General features: G+C 44.7%; 1 protein-coding gene across 2 annotated transcripts in view; it reads left to right on the forward strand.

The window, feature by feature from the left end:
• ARMC2 (armadillo repeat containing 2) overlaps positions 1–21,885 on the forward strand; it is a 143,395-nt gene that overhangs the window by 14,925 nt on the left and 106,585 nt on the right. For both annotated transcript variants that reach the window (XM_066607512.1, XM_066607503.1), the window contains exon 3: positions 13,605–13,677. In XM_066607512.1, coding sequence (XP_066463609.1) covers positions 13,605–13,677 — 73 coding nt within the window. The remainder of the gene's footprint in view (positions 1–13,604; positions 13,678–21,885) is intronic.

Consider the following 21,885-nt stretch of genomic DNA (forward strand, 5'->3'; position numbering starts at 1 on the left):
CTGCACTACCTTGTGGTGCAAAAACATGGTGACAGAGTCTCTTTAGGCCTCATGTCTACTAGAAAAATATGATTTTTGCAGATTTCTACTGCGGATGCATTGCAGGTCCCCATTAATTAGATTTTTTTTCTATTGCTTGCGGGATATCATAAGCAATTAGTTGAATGGAGCCCATCCACACGTGATCCGCAGTAAAATGGAGCATGCTGCGTTCCCCCCCCCCCCCCCCCCTGCACGTGAAAACCGCAAATCAAATTAAATCCCCTTTGCGGGTGTTCAATTCAGTTTAATTGACCGCAGATAGCCAATGATTTCCTATGGGCGAACTTGACTGCGGATCTCACCCACGAAAAAACGCACGGATTTGCTAATTCTATTTTTCTACTGGACATGAGGTTTTGAGCTGCAAAATACAGGCTGTGATGTTGCTCAAAAAAGAAAGGCAACCGCGTGTATGTTTACAGCGAACTAACCTGGTTTTTCAATCTAACTTGTTGCTGTATATTTACATGCAAAAAATTGTATAGGAAAAATTGTAAAACCAAGTGAGGTGAGGCTTTTTGGCCACACTACAGCCTCTATATTGATCAGTCTTGTTGCAGCATTTTGCCATTTTTTTCTTGCCAAATCTAAAAAATCTGGTCGACAGCGTCGTTCTTTCCGAGTCAGAATTCCAAAACCAAACGGAAGCCTCCCGAAACAAAGATCTAGTGGTCCCTTTTCCAACAGCTTTCTACAGGTGACAGAAGGGTTCCTTCTAATGGTCTAGTCTGGATACCGCTTTTGGAATTTCAGCTGTAAATAATGACAAAAACCCTGAATGGAACCCGAAAACCTGATGTGAACAGGCCCTCTCTGCTCTTGTGTGCAGGTACAAAAATGGTAAATTTTAACCATGTTTTTACGTCCGTCATTTCTCTTTTAATTCCTGAACATGTGGTGTATCAAGATTGTCACTGCATTATGCCTTTGCATAAAGGGTTGGGCAGGGAATTTGTGGGAAAGCAGCATTACATTGGTGCGATGTGGCGTCATCCCACATTTTGTTGGCATGGGGAGGCTAAAAAAAAAAGTAATCATTTTTACTTTTCAATTTGACTGTTCTTTATTAAATGGGTTTTCTGAGACTCAAAAGAAATGATGGGCGTGAAAATGTGGCACGCCTTCATAGACTGCCTGTCAAAATGCAGTATAATGTAATACTGCAGTAAAATGAAAGTTAAAATAGGTTCAAAAAGTGTTTTTAATTGTTGGAAAAAATAAAGGAAGTAAGTCCTCCCCGACAACCCCACCACCACCATTCCAATATTGGTAATAAGAAATAAATAAAAGCATATCTGGTATTGCTGCCTATAGAAGTCTGATCTATCAAAGAATCACATTTATTTATCCTGCACGGTGAATGTTCTCAAAAGAGAAATAACTCCAGAATCATGCTTTTTTATTTTTTGTCATTTTGTCCCCAAAGTTAGCAGAATTGGGGGGGGGGGGGGTCATTTTACTCAACTTGGAAATTTTAAAAACTTTCCAGTAAATTATGTGCTACCATTTGAAAAATACAATTCATCCTGCAAAAAACAAAGGTCTTCAAAGAAGGTGGAGAAATCCTGAGATTCAAATTCAAGAATGGTGTATGCTTGTGTAGAGTGTTAGTAACTTGGAAAAACATTGGATATTTTAGGTTAAAACAGAGAGTGAGACTATAGGAATAGAGGTGGAAAAAGAGAGGGAGATAGAGAAAGAAAAAAAATGGGAAGGGGTATCCCATCAGAAAAATTATCATAGAGCTTATTACCCCTCCTTCAGGTTAATAAAGGGGAATTGTCAGAAGATTTGAACATTATCTATAGGATCCACAATCTTAGGAAGCATTCCTGGGATTCTTAATCTACTGTCAAGAGCTACTACAGCCTCTTAATACTATTCAGCTTCTGGATCCATTTCTACATGATGGGAACCCTCGAGAACCTCCAGTATAGAAGAATCGCAGCATGAGCTGTGAGCAGAAAGAATCTCAACATAGGTCGGCTCCGATAGGTGAAGGCATTGGAGGAGAAGGATGTTAGGGGCAGGAGAGGTGTACTAATATATATACATACTAGCTGATATACCCGGCTTCGCCTGAGTTAATTTGGTACTGGTGTTTATCTGGTGTTCACACGGAAAATCTTATGAAGTCATGGTTACTTTAGAGATACTGAGGAAAAAAATATGTTCACCATTTTGCATGGTTCTTTGTGTTACCCAGGAAACACCACGTGGAGGTAACCATGCAACGTTTCCTTTATATAAAATGACATCAGGAAGTGAGAGAATTAGATTCTGCATGTAAAATTTGGACGCTAATTTTTTAGCACTTAGAATTGAATAATCGAGTTGGGAACCATTAACTTTTCCTATTTATGACATAATCAATGCTCGTGCCAAATCTCATGTTTCTACGACATCAGGAAGTGAGAGAATTAGATTCCGTACCTAAAATTTGGACACTAATTATTTTGCGCTAGAATTAAATAATCGAGTTGGGACCTATAAACTTTTCCTATTTATGACACAATCAATGCTCGTGCCAAATTTCATGTTTCAACGACATCTGGAAGTTGGAGAATTAGATTCCGTACGTAAAATTTGGACGCTAGTTCTTTTGCGCTAGAATTGAATAATCAAGTTGGGACCTCTTTACTTTTCCTAGTTTGGACATAATCTATGCTTGTGCCAAACTTCATGTTTCTACGACATCGGGAAGTTGGAGAATTAGTAGTCAGTCAGTCAGTCAGTCAGTCAGTGAGGGCTTTCGTCTATAGATAGATAATTTTTTTTTTTTTTTAATTCTTTATTTATAAATTTTCAATTTTTTCCAAAACAACAAATTAAATCACTGTTAAGTAATGCACAGAAATTAAAAACCTGCAACCTAAGCAGTGGTACAAAATTCTCCAACTGGATTAAGGCTGCCTGTCCACGAATATCTGCCGCGGGAGCAGGAGCCGGCAGACGCATCTCCCAGTGAGCCTATCTGACAGATTGGCTCACCGCGGAGAATTGATAGTGAAGGATAACCTCCTAATTTTAAACCGCTGTCTACGGTGTAACAATAGAACAGCATGAGTTGGAAAAACAAACCATAGAAGGGGAAAAAAAAAAAGGGAAAACCAAATCCAAAAAGGAACAGAATATAGAAAGGAGGAAGAGTACATCATAATGCATATTCTTGCACCATTTATATTTTAATGTAACACCTATTAAGATCACTCCAAGAGCACAAGGTGCAGCCCTAACATTGGTGAGAAAAAACCTCTAAAGACAACCACAAACTGCACAAACCTTTGTTCATGTATCGATTAATGGAAAGCCACTGCAGCCCGAGACCAACTTGGATGTTCTATAATGCCTCTAGGAAAATGTCCTGTAGATAGATGACACAGAGGTAGAATGCACACCAACACCAAAAGGGACTGCTTGACTTCTATGGGAGAATGTTTTGTGTATGCTCCGTGATTTGTGAGGAGGTGAGCATCATTTATTGTGAATAGTGGATCCTGTCCTATGTTATCTTGGTATAAGTATTGTCTTTGGTTGAATTCTGCCTGTGATGACTACTGAAAGATTTTCGCAATAGATGTCAGCCTATTTTGAACTAAGTGATCAGTGTGAAAACTACAGGATATTAGGATTTTATATAAAATATACTTGGTGATATGAAAAATAAAAATCCCAAAAGTTTAACATAAAAACTTGATGTAAACAATAGATAATTTTATGATGATACATTACCTGTAACTTAGAATTTGTCATATGATATCCTGTACTGGGATTGACTGTACTCTCTTATAGTAATGATGACACACTGCACATCTGGTGATGTAATAGACTGAATTATTAAGTGTTACAAACTACAAAACTATTGTCATTGACACTTTGTATACATGGCTTTTGGATAAAAGAGGCTCTCTCAGCTGTGTGCTTGATATGTGTCATTTAGTAGACACTTATATTCATTGTGAAATAACAGTTCTGGAGCTAATATTTCTTCAGAAATTTGTGTTGTATCATTTCTATATTATTTCCCCTTGAAATGTATGAATAAACTGCCAACTGGGTGTACCATATGCCTTGTTGACTGGGCATGTGCCAGCAGACAGTGTTACAGTTTGTAGGGACACTCCAGTCTGAAGTGAGTAGAATGCTGATTTTTCGTTAAAATAAATAGCAGGTAATTAGGGAAACTTTGGGCAATGCTGCTTTGGGAAAATATACCCAAAAGGCAGCAAACAGTCTCTAATATGTCATAAAATGCCCCTTCCTTACAGCAATGATACAGAATATTCTGTCAACATTCTAGCTGCTTTAAAAATGTCTGTTCTGTCATAGGAACAAAATTTTTCTTTAAATAGCAGTGTTCTGGATCTGCAAAATGACAGACACAAACAGTGCTAGTCGGAAACCATTGACTATAATGGGCTCCCATGGGTTTCCATAATGATGTTCGGCATTATCTTGAAATACTAGAATTTTCCTTTATAGTCAGAGATGCTAAACACCTTGCAGAAATTGAGGAAGTTGATCCGTATCTTAGCATTCGTAGTATTATTTTCTATTTTTTTCCCCTTGGCCACTTTTAACCATTCTTTATACCTTGAAAGGGTAATTGACTTTCAGCAATTGAGAGTTACATCCAATTATAAATAACTTTCCATAAATCAGTAGTACAAGTATAAAAAGAAGAAACTTTGTAATCTTACGTAAACCCTGTAATCTTCTAGCTTCCTCTCACCTTCATCAATCATTTGCTCTCAATTCACTCATAAATTCTGTGCACAAGGGTCCATATTCAGAGGTCAGGTTACAGTAGCTGGCCATAAAAGACTATGGAGAAAGGAGAACAAGGGGGCTGCCGCTATTAGCTCTGGTAAGTAGATGAAACATCAACTGATCTTCCTTGTGCTATTGAAGGAATAAAAGAATACAGGCTATCTATCTAATAAGCATAGATATGGTAAGGGAATGAATTCAAGTTTCCAGGTTCAGATGAATTACAACCTAGGACACTAAAGGAAGCAGCGGAGGTAATTGCTGAACCACTCGCTATAATTTTTGAAAATTCATGGAGAACTGGAGAAGTCCCAAAAGATTGGCAAAGCACAAGTATTGTCCCAATCTTCAAAAAAGGGAAGAAGTTGGACACGGGAAACTACAGGCCTGTGACCCTGACTTATCTAATTTCCTTCTATGACAGAATCACTGACTGGATTGATCAGGAAAATGCGGTAGGTATAGTATATCCTGACTTTAGTAAAGCATTGCGAAGTATTTAATACCCTCCTTATTGAAAAAAATTACCAAATATGAGATTCACAAGGCAACTGTTAGGGGAATTCAAAACTGGCTGACTGATCATACTCAAAGAGTGGTCATAAATGGCTGTACATCCTATTGAAGGAATGTGGCAAGTGGGGTAACACACGGCTCTGTCCTGATCCCAGTGTTTTTCAAATGATCTGGATGAGGGAATTGAGGGAAACTGGTCAAATTTGCGAACAACACAAGGCTAGGAGGGATAGCTAACACTAGAGAAGAGAGAGAGGGGATTCAAAAACATCTAGAACAGTGAGTGATGACTAACTGAATGGTATGTAACAAGGAGAAATGCAAGGTCCTACATCTTGGCAAAAAAAGAAAAAAAGCTATTAGCTATTAAGTCTCCCCTCAGCCTCCTTTTTTGCAGCTAAATATTCTCAGATCCATTAACCGTTCTTCATAGGACATGATTTGCAGACCGCTTACCATCTTGGTAACTCTTCTCTGAATTTGCTCCAGTTTGTCTATGTCTTTTTTAAAGTGCGGTGCCCAGAAATGGACACAGTATTCTAGATGAGATCTGACTAAGGAAAAGTAGAGGGGGATAATTACCTCATGTGATCTTGACTCTATGATTCTCTTTATACATCCCAGAATTGTGTGTGCCTTTTTGGCTGCTGCATCACATTGTTGACTCATGTTCAGTCCATGATCAATTAGTATACCCATGTCTTTTTCACATGTGCTTCTGCTTAGCCCAATTCCTCCCATTCTGTATGTGCTTTCTTTTTTTGTCCAGATGTAGGATTTTGCATTTCTCCTTGTTAAATACCATTCTGTTAGTCGCTGCCCACTGTTCAAGCTTTTCTAGATATTTTGAATACTCTTCCATTTGAATGTGCAGACATTTAGGACTACTCTTTGACTTTTCTTTTGCTTTTGACATACCCCCCCCCCCCCAATCCTTTTTTAATTGCTTTTGGCCTCTGTTGAAAGCCTCAATTCATTAGCCTTAGCTTTTCTGACACTTGCCCTACAGTTTCTGCAGACCGCATTATATTCTTCTTTAGATATTCCCCCCTCTTTCCATTTGATAAACATATTTTTCTTTCTTTTTAACAAGTTTGCAAGTTCTGTGTTCATCCATCCTGGTCTCTTTAAATGCTTCCCTTTCTTCCTTCTTTTAGGGATTGTTAACGATTGTGCTTTGAGAATCTCATTTCGCAATATTTCCCAACCTTCTTGTACATTTCTGTTCTTAAGAACATCCAGCCATTGGATTCTTCCTACCCTCTTTCTGAGTTCATTAAAATCTGCCTTTTTGAAATCAGACCTTGAGGTCTGAGTGTTCTCAGGTTTTCCTCCCCTTTTTATCCAAAATTCAAGGATAGCATGATCACTGTCTTCTAAGGTCCCAGCCACCCTTACTTCCTTAACCATTCCCTCCCTGTTGGTAAGAATTAGGTCCAAGATAGCAGATCCCCTTGTTTTCTCTTCTACCTTTTGAAAGATAAAGTTGTCAGCAAGAGCGGATAAGAATTTGTTGGATCCATTTCTTTTGCCTGAGAGAGATTCCCAACAAATGTCTGGATAGTTAAAATCTCCCACAATCACTATGTCATGCTTTTTTGAGAGCTTAGCCAGCTGATGTAGATAGAGTTCATTAATATCTTCTGCTTGTCTATGTCAGGAGTCCCCAACTCCAGTCCTCAGGGACCACCAACAGGTCATGTTTTCAGGATATCCTATAGTAAGAACACCTGTGGCAATGTCTGAGGCACCGACAAGAATTACATCACCTGTGCAACACTGAGGAAATCCTGAAAACATCACCTGTTGGTGGTCCCTGAGGACTGGAGTTGGGGAACACTGGTCTATGTGGCCTATAGTACATACCTACAATAGTGTCCTTTCTGTTGTGCTCTCCTTGTATTCTTACCCAAACCGTTTTGAATCTCGGTGGTGATGTATTGTTTCCTAACATACAACGCAACACTTCCCCCCTTTTTAGATCTGTTTCTTATAAATAAGTTGTACATTTCAAGCCTTGTTTTCTAATCATGTGTATCATTCCACCAAGTTTCTGTGATGCCTATGACATCATATTTCTCTTCCTGTGTTAGGAGCTCCAATTCTCCTTGTATGTTTCCCATGCTCTGTGCATTTGTGTAGAAACATTTTAGTTTGTGATCAGTGTCTCTTGCTCCTCTACTTGCCTTCAGATTTTTTTTTTTTTTTGTCTTTGTTCTTTCTTTCCACTTCTAATAGCGAGGTTCTCAAATGAATTAATTAGCTGTATATTTGTACCTGGCTTTTCACTTCCCTTCCCATACTGTTCTAGTTTAAAGCTCTCCTAATAAGTGCTTTTGGTGAGTTCTCCTTCAATGGAAGTCTTCAAACAAAGGCTGGACAGACATCTGTCTGGGATTATTTAGTGATCCTGCACTGAGCAGTGTGTTGGTCCTGATGACCCTGGAGGTCCCTTCCAACTCTACCATTCTATGATTAGTTTCATTGTTAGGCTGCCTGTCCATGGGCAATAGTTCATTGCGGTTCCTGCAGCGATAATCCGTCCATCAGTAACACAGTGCATGCTTTCCATGGCATTACTATGGTAAGCGCAGCCCTGCTGTCCACGAGCAGAGAATCATAGCGATTCTCAGCTCGCGGGATTCAAATTGTGGCATGCCGCGATTTTCCACGGTGAGCCTATCTGTCAGATAGGCTCACCGCAGAGAACTGACAGCTCTTCCCCCTGCTCCCCCAAGGCGAAATATCGCTAGCGATATTCCATTACGGCCGTGGACAGGGGGCCTTAGATTCGCAGATATACTGCTCAGTACTGCTATATAATGTCCTCCATGCTGCTACTGCTTTTGAGTTTGTACTACATAGAGCTAGAGGAGTCGGACCTCCTCTTTCCTTTGTATGTTGTGCATGCGAGAAATAGTAGCTAATCTCCTGCTCCTTCCTCTTCTCCCCTCTTCTCTCCATAGACTTTTATGGTAAGCAGCTCTCATTATTACATGTTCTGTTACTTCTCCATACTGGTTGAAAATTGCTGAAATCGCATCTGAATTTGGTGGTGTGCTATATTTATAACCGCAGTCCCTTCCTCAATCTATCAAAAAAATCGTTCCCCATTGATAGAGTAGCCTGAGGTACTGTATATGTAGCACATATGGACTGTCTTTTATAAGATAGCTAATACATAAAAACTTGTCAATATAAAGCCTTGTGCACGCTATCCTATAACTGGATCTCTATAACCCAGAAGTTACTTAGAGGCATGTATGCATATATAAATGTTATTGTCCAATCATTTTCTTTTCAATGTGGGTATATAATCCATCCTCTGACTGTCGCTGTGATAATTCTATTTTACGATTTGCTTTGTATCTTATGCATCTTCTGTTATATTATGCAATGCAGCATGGCTATTTACTGTTATAGTTTTATATATTTATTTTTCTGTTATGTCCTCCCTCTTTTTCTTATGCTCCTTTTTTTTCCTCTGTAGAAACCTATGGCCTTAGTGTATCTCTGTATGCCTCTGATTACCCATAGAGGGGCATAATGGTATTTTTCAGTCAGAATACAACAGAAAAGTCTGAGGAATATGAAGCCACAATACAACCGCACACAGAGGGTCATTGGCTCTGTAATGTTGGTCTGCAAAGACTCAATTTCCTTCTGTACAGGCTGTTTCCATATTTTCGTTCTTTAACCCCTTAACGACTGCCCCATCGGGAAACTATGTTCTCAGCAAGTGGGCTTTAATCCTAGAGGACGTAGTTTTATGCATCCTCTTTGGATTAATGCCCACTTGCCTGAGGACGTGACAGCTCCATGCTGTCGATGCCCGCAGGTAGCCGACAGCATGGAGCTGTCATCCCAGGATGCAGGCAGTCCCCCCCGGTATTGTGATCGGCGCTATCCAATGGATAGCGCCGATCGCAAAAAAGTAAATAAAACAGTGAAAAAAGTTAGATATTCAGCTGCCCTGATGGATCCGATCCATCAGGGCAGCTGAAAATACTCACCCGCCTTCTCCCCGCTGCCCACTGAAGATCTGGTCCTCCCGGACCCGCCGCTGGCCTTCTGCGCATGCGCGCCAGACGGGAGCCCCCGGCAAATTTAAGAACTCCTGGTTCCCGGCTCCTGAAGGTAGCCAGGAACCAGGAGGTGTTACCGGGGACCGCTGTGAGCGGTCCCCGGGCACGCGATCGCCGCTATCCATTGGATAGCGGCAATCGCGAAAAAGTTTTAAAATTTTTAAAAAGTAAAGTTTCACCTCCCCTCATGGATCGGATCCATGAGGGGAGTTGAAAATACTCACCTCGGGTCCTCTGCGATGTTCCGATGTCCCGGGACCCGAAGTGCCCGTCTGCGCATGCGCGCCCGATGATTGACATCGGGCGCGTGCACAGAGGGGCTCGAGCCCCGGGAAATTTAAAATCCCTCTGCTCCAGGCTGCCATGTGTAGCCAGGAGCAGAGAGATGTCACTAGGGTCATGATCACTGTCATCCAATGGATGACAGTGATCATGTAAAGTAAAAAAAAAAAGTGAAAAAAGTTTTAAAAAAAGTTAAAAAAGCTTGCATTTCATCTCCCCCCACAGATCATATCTGTGATGGAGGATGAAATGACTGTCTAAGGCCCGCGGATTTATCCGCGGACCTTACCCCAGCTTCTGCGCACGCCGCCGTCTCCACAATGGCAGGCGCATGCGCAAAAGCTGTGATAATTTAAAATCTCCCTGCTCCTGGCTACAAAACGTAGCTGAGAGTCTGGAGATTTCACAGAGAGCCGCGGTGAGCGGTTCCTGATCACGTGTTCGCCGTTATCCAATGGATAATGGTGATCACGTAAAAGTAAAAAAAAGGTGAAGGTTCATCTCCCCTCACTGATGCGATCAGTGAGAGGAGATAAAACTTTTTACCGGAGGCCTCCGTATTTGCACCCCGACGCGATCTTCCTCCATGAACTTTCCCGGATTCTGCGCATGCGACCGCCGGTAAAACACCGGACACATGCGCAGGAGTCGGGGAGCCCAGGAAAATTAAAATCTCCTTGCTCCCAGGCGACCAATGGTCGCCGAGAGCCTGGAGCAGTGACGGGTGGCCTCGTTGAGCGGTCGCCGGTCACGTGATAAAAAGGTAGCGATCTACCTTAGGCCAGTCTCACATGACCGGATAGGAATTACGGATTCCGCGGATCAATCGCATTGGATTACACAATTCCGCTCACATTAGCGGGTCGGAATTATGTAATCCACTCGCAGAAAAGAGAACGCAGAATGTTCTATTTTACCGCTTATATCCGCAACATAGAGCCCATTGTGCTCCATGGTCGCGGATATACCCGCTGCCCATACGCAACTACGTTGTATACGGGCTGTGGGTACCCGCGTCATCGCTAAGCGACGGTGCGGGAAAAACAAACAAAGAAAAAAGTACTGCGCATGACCGCCTGTGTGAGTAGGCAGTTATGCGCAGTACATTACGCGGCCGTACGCAGGGTCACAGCCGGGCTCACAGATGGGATCCGCTGCGGGCCTCCGCAAGCAGATTCCGCCTACGGCTGCGTGAGCCCGGCGTTATTCAGACCGCTACCTGTGATACGTATTTTACAAGAAGCCCCGGGAACGTTTGCCTTCCTGCAGTTCCAGGACCACCTTGTTGAGCGCCTTCTGTGTGAGACCGCAGCACCTCATCAAGCTTACGGAGACTCACGGAATGCCACTTTTTACACCCCATACCCCCCGCTGAGGTCAAGAAATACCCCCCAAAAAGCACGAGAGAAGGGGGGATACCGGTTTTATTGCCCCATGTACCCATCCCAACCAACCACCGTAATTACCCCTGTCTTTGGAAATACTACACAGTTCACATTATTACTTTTATCTAAGATTTAGGGAACAGGGGTATCCATTTTGGGGTGAAAGTCTTCATCCCTTTGTGTGCTGTACAAAAAAAACTGTTTTTAAATTGATACAACTGCCAAAAAAATGAAAATTGTAATTTTTTTTCCTACTGCTTTGCTTAGATTTATTCAAAAATTGTAGTGTAAAAATACACAGTACACCCCTAGATAAATTTGTTAGGGGGTCTAGTTTTCAAAATTGGGTCATTTGTGGGGTTTTCTGTCGTTTTGGCCGCTCAAGGGCTCTACAAGTGTGCTATGGGGCCTAAATCACCTTCATGCTAAATTTCTGTTCTGAAAGTCACCGACTACTCCTCCTTTCATTTTGGGCCCTGTTGTGCATCCAGACAAAAGATTAGGGCCACAATGGGTATGTCTCTGAACACGGGACAAACAGGGGTATCTATTTTGGGGTGCAAGTCTTCATTCATGTGTGTGCTGTACAAAAAAAGCAGTTTTTAAAATGACAGAATTGCCAAAAAAACGAAAATCACATTTTATTCCCTTTTGGTTTGCTTGAATTCATTCAAAAACCGTGGGGTCAAAATGGGCAGTACAACCCTAGATAAATTCCTTAAGGGGTCTAGTTTTCAAAATGGGTCATTTGTCGGGGTTCTCTTTGGTTTTGGACGCTCAAGAACTCTACATGTGTGCTATGGGGCCTAAAACGCCTTCAAGCAAAATTTATGTTCTGAAAGACACCGACTACTCCTTTCATTTTGGGTCCCGTTGTGCATCCAGACATAAGATTAGGGCCACAATGGGTATTTCTGAACACGGGAGAAACGGGGGTATCCATTTTGGGGTGTAAATCCTCATTTTCATGGGCACTATAGGAAAAAAAATGTCTTTAAAATGACATATTTGCAAAAATATGAAATTTTATTTTTTCTCCTCTAAATTTAATTAATTCATGAAAAAAAACTGTGGGGTCAAAATACTCATGACACCCCTCAGTGGATACATTAAGGGGTGTAGTTTTTAAAATGGGGTCATTTGGGGGGGTGTCTATTATTCTGACACTAATGAGCCTTTGCAAACTTGGCTTGGTGCAGGAAAACAAAGTGTTCCTCAAAATGCTGAAAAGTAATGTTAAATTTGTACGTCCTTTAAATGGTTAAAAAAACACAAGTTTTTCAAGTGTGCATTCAGAATAAAGTAAACAGATGGAAATATATATCTTATAAAAATTTGTACAGTATGTTTGGACATATTTGAGATATTACAGTTGAAAATGTGAAAAAATGACAATTTTTTTCAACATTTTCCCAATTTTGGCGCTTTTAATAAATATACACAAATTATATCGGTCTCTTTTTACAACCAAAATGAAGTACAACATGTGGCGAAAAAACAATCTCAGAATCACTTGGATATGTAAAGCCTTTACGGAGTTATGCTACGTTGAACGACGCATGTCAGATTTCCAAAATTTGGCTCCGTCACTAAGGCGCAAACAGGCTTCATCACTAAGGGGTTAATGTTTATATGTGTAGCACGTGATTTGTCGCATTAAAATTGTAATACTTGGCTTAATGGGGTTTTCCCATGACTAAAAGTTGCTTCACAACCACTCTATCCTTCCCGATTGGTGCTGACCAGGACATGTGACTCCTGCAGCCAATCACTGGCTATGGAACGTCAGAGCTGTGAGCAGTGATAGGCCCCAGCAATCACATGCCCTCATCAGCAGGACGAGGAAGGATAGAGTGGTTGTGAAGCAATTTTAAGTCATGGGGAAAACCCCTTTACAATGCAAATTAAGTATTTTATAGTTTATATATACATTATCTATATTTGATATATATTTTTCTCCTTTTCAGTTCTATAAAGGGTAATAAAATTTGTATTTTATTAATATTACAATTGATAATGCATCTAATATATTAAACTAATTTGTCATAAAATAGAAATGCTCTATAATGAAGGTGACATGCTTCTGTATAAGGGCTGACACCCACTGGTGTTTTTTTTCTCTATTACGCTGCGAGAGCAAGCGAAAACACTCGCCTCGCAGCACAAGAAAAAAGTCAGGATGAGGCCGGGATATCGCCAGTCTTTTCTATTGGGCCAGCGGTAGCAGCGCTAGCCCCATTGAAAAGATAGGGAGAATACCGCGGACTTCTGTCACAGCTGTGACAGCTGTGGCAGAAGTCCGCGGTGTTCTCCCTATCTTTTCAATGGGGCTAGCTCTGCTGCTGTTGGCCCCATTGAAAAGACTGGCGATATCCCGGCCTCATCCGGCATCTTTCTTGCGCTGCGAGTGTTTTCACTTGCTTTCGCAGCGCAAGAGAGAATAAAACGCCAGTGGGTGTCCAGCCTCACTCTGACATTAGTTCCACTCATGGTATGTGCAGTCACGTCTTTCTTCTCTTCCTAGCCTGCAATCCTGTAGCTTTGAATTTACTGATTCAAGACCGGTGTCTGGAACACGTTTAATCCCTTTGCCACATGTGAGTATATAAAAATAAATCTTATTTGTATAGCGCCAACTTATTCCGCAGCGCTTTCAGGTTATTTATGCATACCTTAGCTAAGCACCACACTACCTCCAACAAAGCACAATCACTGCCTGCATGACACTCCGCTGCCACTTCTCCTGGGTTGCATGCTGCCAAATCCCCGCCCCCCCACGACCCAGTGTCCACAGCGCACACCAAACTGTCCCTGCGCAGCCTTCAGCTGCACTCATGCCACACCACCCTCATGTCTATTTATAAGTGCGTCTGCCATGAGGAGGAACCGCAGGCACACACTGCAGGGGGTTGGCACGGCTAGGCAGCGACCCTCTGTAAAAGGGGCGGGGCGATAGCCCACAATGCTGTACAGAAGCAATGAGAAATATAATCCTGTGCCACCGCCATCAGGAGCTGCATACGTGGGCATAGCAATGGGGAACCTATGTGCCACACACTATTCATTCTGTCAAGGTGTCTGCATGCCCCAGTCAGACCGCGGTTTTTTATAAATAGTCACAGGCAGGTACAACTCCGCAATGGGAATTCCATGTGCACCCACAGCATGGGTGGCTCCCTGGAACCCACCGGCTGTACATTAATGTATCCCATTGCAGTGCCCATCACAGCTGAGGTAACGTCCGATTAAATGCAGGTGGGCTTCGGCCCACACTGCATGCCCCAACCTGACCGGGGTTTTTAATTCATAGACACAGGCAGGTACAACTCCCTATTGTGAAGTCCATGTGGACCCACAGCATGGGTGGGTGCCAGGAAGCCACCGGCGGCACATAAATATATCCCATTGCATTGCCCATCACAGCTGAGGTAATGTCATGTTTAATGCAGGTGGGCTTCGGCCCACACTGCATGCCCCAGTCAGACTGGGGTTCTTTAGAAGTGGACACATGCAGTTACAACTCCCTGTGGACCCACAGCATGGGTGGCTCCCTGGAACCCACCGGCGGTACATAAATATATCCCATTGCAGTGCCCAGCACAGCTGATGTAACGTCAGCTTTAATGCAGGTGGGCAAAAAATTAATTGGATTACACTGTAGGCGAGGGCCCAAAATAATTGGTGTACCAACAGTACTAATGTACGTCAGAAAAATTGCCCATGCCCAACCAAGAGGGCAGGTGAAACCCATTAATCGCTTTGGTTAATGTGGCTTAATTTGTAACTAGGCCTGGAGGCAGCCCAGTTAAAATAAAAATTTGTTCAGGTGCAAGTTTCAACGCTTTAATGAGCATTGAAACGTATAAAAATTGTTTACAAAAATTATATGACTGAGCCTTGTGGGCCTAAGAAAAATTGCCCGTTCGGCGTGATTACGTCAGGTTTAAGGAGGAGGAGGAGGAGGAGGAGGATGAATATTATACACAGATTGATGAAGCTAAAAGGTCCACGTTTTTGATGGTGATAGAGAACAATGCTTCCATCCGCGGGTGCAGCCTACGTATTGTTTAGGTATCGCTGCTGTCCGCTGGTGGAGAAGAGAAGTCTGGGGAAATCCAGGCTTTGTTCATCTTCATGAGTGTAAGCCTGTCGGCACTGTCGGTTGACAGGCGGGTACGCTTATCTGTAATGATTCCCCCAGCCGCACTAAACACCCTCTCCGACAAGACGCTAGCCGCAGGACAAGCAAGCACCTCCAGGGCATACAGCGAGAGTTCAGGCCACGTTTCCAGCTTCGACACCCAGTAGTTGTAGGGGGCAGAGGCGTCACGGAGGACGGTCGTGCGATCGGCTACGTACTCCCTCACCATCCTTTTACAGTGCTCCCGCCGACTCAGCCTTGACTGGGGAGCGGTGACACAGTCTTGCTGGGGAGCCATAAAGCTGTCAAAGGCCTTAGAGAGAGTTCCCCTGCCTGTGCTGTACATGCTGCCTGATCTCTGCGCCTCCCCTGCTACCTGGCCCTCGGAACTGCGCCTTCGGCCACTAGCGCTGTCGGATGGGAATTTTACCATGAGTTTGTCCGCCAGGGTCCTGTGGTATAGCATCACTCTCGAACCCCTTTCCTCTTCGGGTATGAGAGTGGAAACGTTCTCCTTATACCGTGGGTCGAGCAGTGTGTACACCCAGTAATCCGTAGTGGCCAGAATGCATGTAACGCGAGGGTCACGAGAAAGGCATCCTAACATGAAGTCAGCCATGTGTGCCAGGGTACCTGTACGCAACACATGGCTGTTCTCACTAGGAAGATCACTTTCAGGATCCTCCTCCTCCTCCTCAGGCCATACACGCTGAAAGGATGACAGGCAAGCAGCATGGGTACCCTCAGCAGTGGGCCAAGCTGTCTCTTCCCCCTCCTCCTCATGCTCCTCCTCCTCCTCAATGCGCTGAGATATAGACAGGAGGGTGCTCTGACTATCCAGCGACATACTGTCTTCCCCCGGCTCTGTTTCCGAGCGCAAAGCGTCTGCCTTCATGCATTGCAGGGAACTTCTCAAGAGGCATAGCAGAGGAATGGTGACGCTAATGATTGCAGCATCGCCGCTCACCATCTGGGTAGACTTTTCAAAGTTTCCAAGGACCTGGCAGATGTCTGCCAACCAGGCCCACTCTTCTGTAAAGAATTGAGGAGGCTGACTCCCACTGCACCGCCCATGTTGGAGTTGGTATTCCACTATAGCTCTACGCTGCTCATAGAGCCTGGCCAACATGTGGAGCGTAGAGTTCCACCGTGTGGACACGTTGCCAGCAGTTGGTGCACTGGCAGATGAAACCGATGTTGCAGGGTGGCAGCGTCCGTGTGGGACTTGCGGAAATGTGCGCAGAGCCGGCGCACCTTTCCGAGCAGGTCTGACAAGCGTGGGTAGCTTTTCAGAAAGCGCTGAACCACCAAATTAAAGACATGGGCCAGGCATGGCACGTGCGTGAGGCTGCTGAGCTGCAGAGCCGCCACCAGGTTACGGCCGTTGTCACACACGACCATGCCTGGTTGGATGCTCAGCGGCGCAAGCCAGCGGTCGGTCTGCTCTGTCAGACCCTGCAGCAGTTCATGGGCCGTGTGCCTCTTCTCTCCTAAGCTGAGTAGTTTCAGCACGGCCTGCTGACGCTTGCCCACCGCTGTGCTGCCGTGCCGCGCGACACCGACTGCTGGCGACGTGCTGCTGCTGACACATCTTGATTGCGAGACAGAGGTTGCGGAGGAGGAGAAGGAGGAGGAGGAGGGTGGTTTAGTGGAGGAAGCATACACCGCCGCAGATACCACCACCGAGCTGGGGCCCGCAATTCTGGGGGTGGGTAGGACGTGAGCGGTCCCAGGCTCTGACTCTGTCCCAGCCTCCACTAAATTCACCCATTGTGCCCTCAGGGAGATATAGTGGCCCTGTCCGCCTGTGCTTGTCCACGTGTCCATTGTTAAGTGGACTTTGGCAGTAACCGCGTTGGTGAGGGCGCGTACAATGTTGCGGGAGACGTGGTCGTGCAGGGCTGGGACGGCACATCGGGAAAAGTAGTGGCGACTGGGAACTGAGTAGCGCGGGGCAGCCGCCGCCATCATACCTTTGAAAGCCTCCGTTTCCACAACCCTATACGGCAGCATCTCCAGGCTGATAAATTTGGCTATGTGCACGTTTAACGCTTGAGCGTGTGGGTGCGTGGCGGCGTACTTGCGCTTGCGCTCCAACACTTGCGCTAGCGACGGCTGGACGGTGCGCTGAGAGACATTGGTGGATGGGGCCAAGCACAGCGGAGGTGAGGGTGTGGGTGCAGGCCAGGAGACGGTAGTGCTTGTGTCCTGAGAGGGGGGTTGGATCTCAGTGGCAGGTTGGGGCACAGGGGGAGAGGCAGGGGTGCAAACCGGAGGCGGTGAACGGCCTTCGTCCCACCTTATGGGGTGCTTGGCCATCATATGTCTGCGCAGGCTGGTGGTGGTGGCTCCCCGGCTGATCTTGGCGCGACAGAGGTTGCACACCACTGTTCGTCGGTCGTCTGCACTCTCAGTGAAAAACTGCCAGACCTTTGAGCACCTCGGTCTCTGCAGGGTGGCATGGCGCGAGGGGGCGCTTTGGGAAACAGTTGGTGGATTATTCGGTCTGGCCCTGCCTCTACCCCTGGCCACCGCACTGCCTCTTCCAACCTGCCCTGCTGCTGCACTTGCCTCCCCCTCTGAAGACCTGTCCTCAGTAGGCGTAGCAAACCAGGTGGGGTCAGTCACCTCATCGTCCTGCTGCTCTTCCTCGGAATCCTGTGTGCGCTCCTCCCTCGGACTTACTCCAATTACTACTATCTGAGTGATAGAGAACTTTGTCTCATCGTCATCGTCCTCCTCACCCACTGAAAGCTCTTGAGACAGTTGCCGGAAGTCCCCAGCCTCATCCCCCGGACCCCGGGAACTTTCCAAAGGTTGGGCATCGGTCACGACAAACTCCTCCGGTGGGAGAGGAACCATTGCTGGCCATTCTGGGCAGGGGCCCGGGAACAGTTCCTGGGAGTCTGCCTGCTCCTCAGAATGTGTCATTGTAATGGAGTGAGGAGGCTGGGAGGAAGGAGGAGCAGCAGCCAGAAGATTCAGAGTTGCAGCAGTGGACGGCGCAGAATTCTGGGTGGTCGATAGATTGCTGGATGCACTTTCTGCCATCCACGACAGGACCTGCTCACACTGCTCATTTTCTAATAAAGGTCTACCGCGTGGACCCATTAATTGTGAGATGAATGTGGGGACGCCAGAAACGTGCCTCTCTCCTAATCCCGCAGCAGTCGGCTGCGATACACCTGGATCAGGAGCTCGGCCTGTGCCCACACCCTGACTTGGGCCTCCACGTCCTCGCCCGCGTCCACGTCCTCTAGGCCTTACCCCTACCCCTCAGCATGCTGTATTACCAGTAGTGCAGAAACAGAACGCTGTAATTAAATGTGCCGCTTATTGGCCTGTGGTTGGAGGCTGACTTCCCTTACGGAACGCACAGCAGAGCCAGGAAACAATTTTGCACACGCCTGTAGTGAGACATAGGTGCGTATGACTGAGCTAGTGGAATTCACAGCGCAGAAGCAGTCAAGTGGCCAAAGGCCAGTAGTAGGCCTTAAGTATTTTGCTTCTATTTTTTTAAAATGCTGAGCTGATACAGCAGACAGATACTGTAGGCAGCGTATAATATTATGTATACTGTTTCCTTCTGGCGGGATGACAGCGCTGATGTAACAGAGACAGCAGATCCAGGGAACAATTTTGCGCAAGCCTGCTGTAACGCTTAGCTGCGTATTAATTAGGACTACTACCACCAGCAGATAGATACTGTAGGCAGCGTATAATATTATGTATACTCTTTCCCTCTGGCGGGATGACGGCGCTGATGTAACAGAGACAGCAGATCCAGGAAACAATTTTGCGCAAGCCTGCTGTAACGCTTAGCTGCGTATTAATTACGACTACTACCCCCAGCAGATAGATACTGTAGGCAGCGTATAATATTATGTATACTGTTTCCCTCTGGCGGGATGACGGTGATCATGTAACAGAGACAGCAGATCCAGGAAACAATTTTGCGCAAGCCTGCTGTAACGCTTAGCTGCGTATTAATTAGGACTACTACCCCCAGCAGACACGCAGTAAACTGAAGACGGTCGCAGGCATCCCAAATATAGTATTTTCCCCCAATTTTTTGGAAAAAGCCCACTGCCTATATAGCCTGAATATCTCTTTCCCTGCCTCACCAGTACTGGCCCTATACTCTGTACAATGACTGCAGACTGCGGACGCAATGCTCTGCACGGCCGATATACAAAAAAAAATAAATTGTGCAACACTGCTAAAAGCAGCCTCCACACTACTGCACACGGTCAGATGTGGCCCTAAGAAGGACCGTTGGGGTTCTTGAAGACTAAATTAACTCCTAACACTCTCCCTATAGCAGCTCCGGCACCAGCAGCACTTTCCCTGATCTCTGTCAGAATGCATCTGTGGCGAGCCGCGGGAGGGGCCGATTTATATACTCGGGTGACACCTGATCTCGCCAGCCACTCACTGCAGGGGGGTGGTATAGGGCTTGAACGTCGCAGGGGGAAGTTGTAATGCCTTCCCTGTCTTTCTATAGGCCAGAAAAGCACGCTAACGTCTCAGAGATGAAAGTGAAAGTAACTCGAAGATCGCGTGGTACTCGCCTCTAGTAACGAGCATCTCGAACACGCTAATACTCGAACGAGTATCAAGCTCGGACGAGTACGTTCGCTCATCTCTATCTATAACCCCTTAGTGACCAAGTTTTTTTTTTTCATTTTTCCATTTTTGAGTTGCATGCTTCAATGGTATTTAATGTACCATATAAGATACTGAAAAACTTTTTAAAAAAATTCTAAGTGGAGTAAAATGAAAACGACCTTCAGCCAACTTTTGGTGCGTCTTGTTATGGCACGCAAACTGCAACAAAAATTACATGATCACTTTATTCTATGGGTCAGTATGATTTCTACAATACCAAACTTACATAGTTTTGTTTTTTTGCTGTCCTAGTTGTTTTTTTTTTTTTTTTCAAAGACATTTAATTTTTAAAAATTATTTTTTACCACCATCTTCTGTGCACAATAATTTTTTTAATCTTTCTATCGGGCTAATTTTTTGCGGGATGTCCTGTAGTCTCCATTGGTACAATTCTGAAGTACATACGACTTTTTGATCGCTTTTTATTGCTTTTTTTCTTGGAGATGAGGTGATCAAAAAAGCGCATTTCTGGCGTTCTGTATTTTTTCTGACGACGTTCACTGTGCCGGATAAATAATGTGTTACTTCGATAGATCAGAGTTTTACGGATGCAGCGATACCAATGATGTATTTTGGTTTTATTATTTAGATTCTTTTATTATAAATTATTTTTTTTTTAGTCGCCAGAGAGGACAACAATTTGCGATGCTTTGATCACTCCTGCAGTATTATGTAATGCCATAGCATTACATCATACTGCGATTGAGCAGTCAGTCTATCAAGCCGCCCCACGGGCATGGCTTGATAGGCATTCTACCATGTCAGCCCTGTGGCCTTTTTAGAAGGCTCCCGGCTATCATGACTCTCGCACGGCTCCCTGCAATCTCATCATGGGGGGGGGCCATACGGGTCCCCCGAACATTGTTCAGGGGATTTAAATGCCGCTGTTAGGATTGACAGCAGCATTTAAAGGGTTAACAGCTCTGATGAGCCGTCATAGGAGCTGTTGCAGGAGGGTGTTGGCTGTAAGAAACAGCCAGCACCCTCGTTGTATGAAGAGAGATCTCTCTTCATACATAGGCCGCCGATGCCAGCTGTCAAAAGGCATATCGACGGTCACTAAGGGGATAACTATAGCCTAATATTTACAAACCTTATACAAATCTCTTAATGGGAATTTTGTCAGCTACTTCTAGCTAGGCTTATAGGGCTCAATGTAGCTGACACACTGAATCCAGGGATGTAAGATTTATACTTACTTTCCCTATACTGCCCTTGGTGTCCGCCGTCAAGTCCACCGCTGAAGGCTTTGGCAGACTACATGTGTGCATAGAATGAGAGGACTATGAACCACATGCCTCTGTAGTCCACGGAATGCATTACATTACCGGATTTGAGAACTGACGGTGAGGGAAGATAAGTATACAACTGATGTCCCCAGACTTGGCATGTCTGCTACTTTCAGCCCATAAGCTTAACATATAGGCCCAAGAGTAGCTGACAGTCTCTTTAAATAAAGAAGAGATTGGAAGCCAGCTATAATTGTGGCTGATTTGTTTGTGTTTTTAACCCCTTCCTGCTCTAGGACGTACATTTACGTCCACGAGCGTCGGGGTATGTATGCAGAGAGGTCGCGGGGCGACCTCTCTGCATACAGCGCAGGCGTCAGCTGTTTACTACAGCTGACACCCACGGGCAATAGCCGCGATCGGCCTTTCGGATGATCTTGCGGCTATTAACCCTTTAAATGCCGCTGTCAATTCTCATACTAAAGGGTATAGTAAAAAAAAAAAACTATACAAGTTTGGTATCGTAGTAATCATACTGACCCATAGAATAAAGTTATCATGTCGTTTTTGTTGCAGTTTGTCCGCCGTAGAAACAAAACGCACTGAAGGGTGGCGAAATGTCAATTTTTTTTCATTTTACTCCACTTAGAATTTGTAAAAGTTTTTCAGTACATTATATGGTACATTAAATAGCACCATTAAAAACTACAACTCGTCCCGCAAAAAACAAGCCCTCATACAGCGACGTCGATAGATAAATAAAGGAG

The sequence above is a fragment of the Eleutherodactylus coqui genome, chromosome 1 (genome assembly GCF_035609145.1).
Source record: "Eleutherodactylus coqui strain aEleCoq1 chromosome 1, aEleCoq1.hap1, whole genome shotgun sequence".
NCBI lineage: Eukaryota > Metazoa > Chordata > Amphibia > Anura > Eleutherodactylidae > Eleutherodactylus > Eleutherodactylus coqui.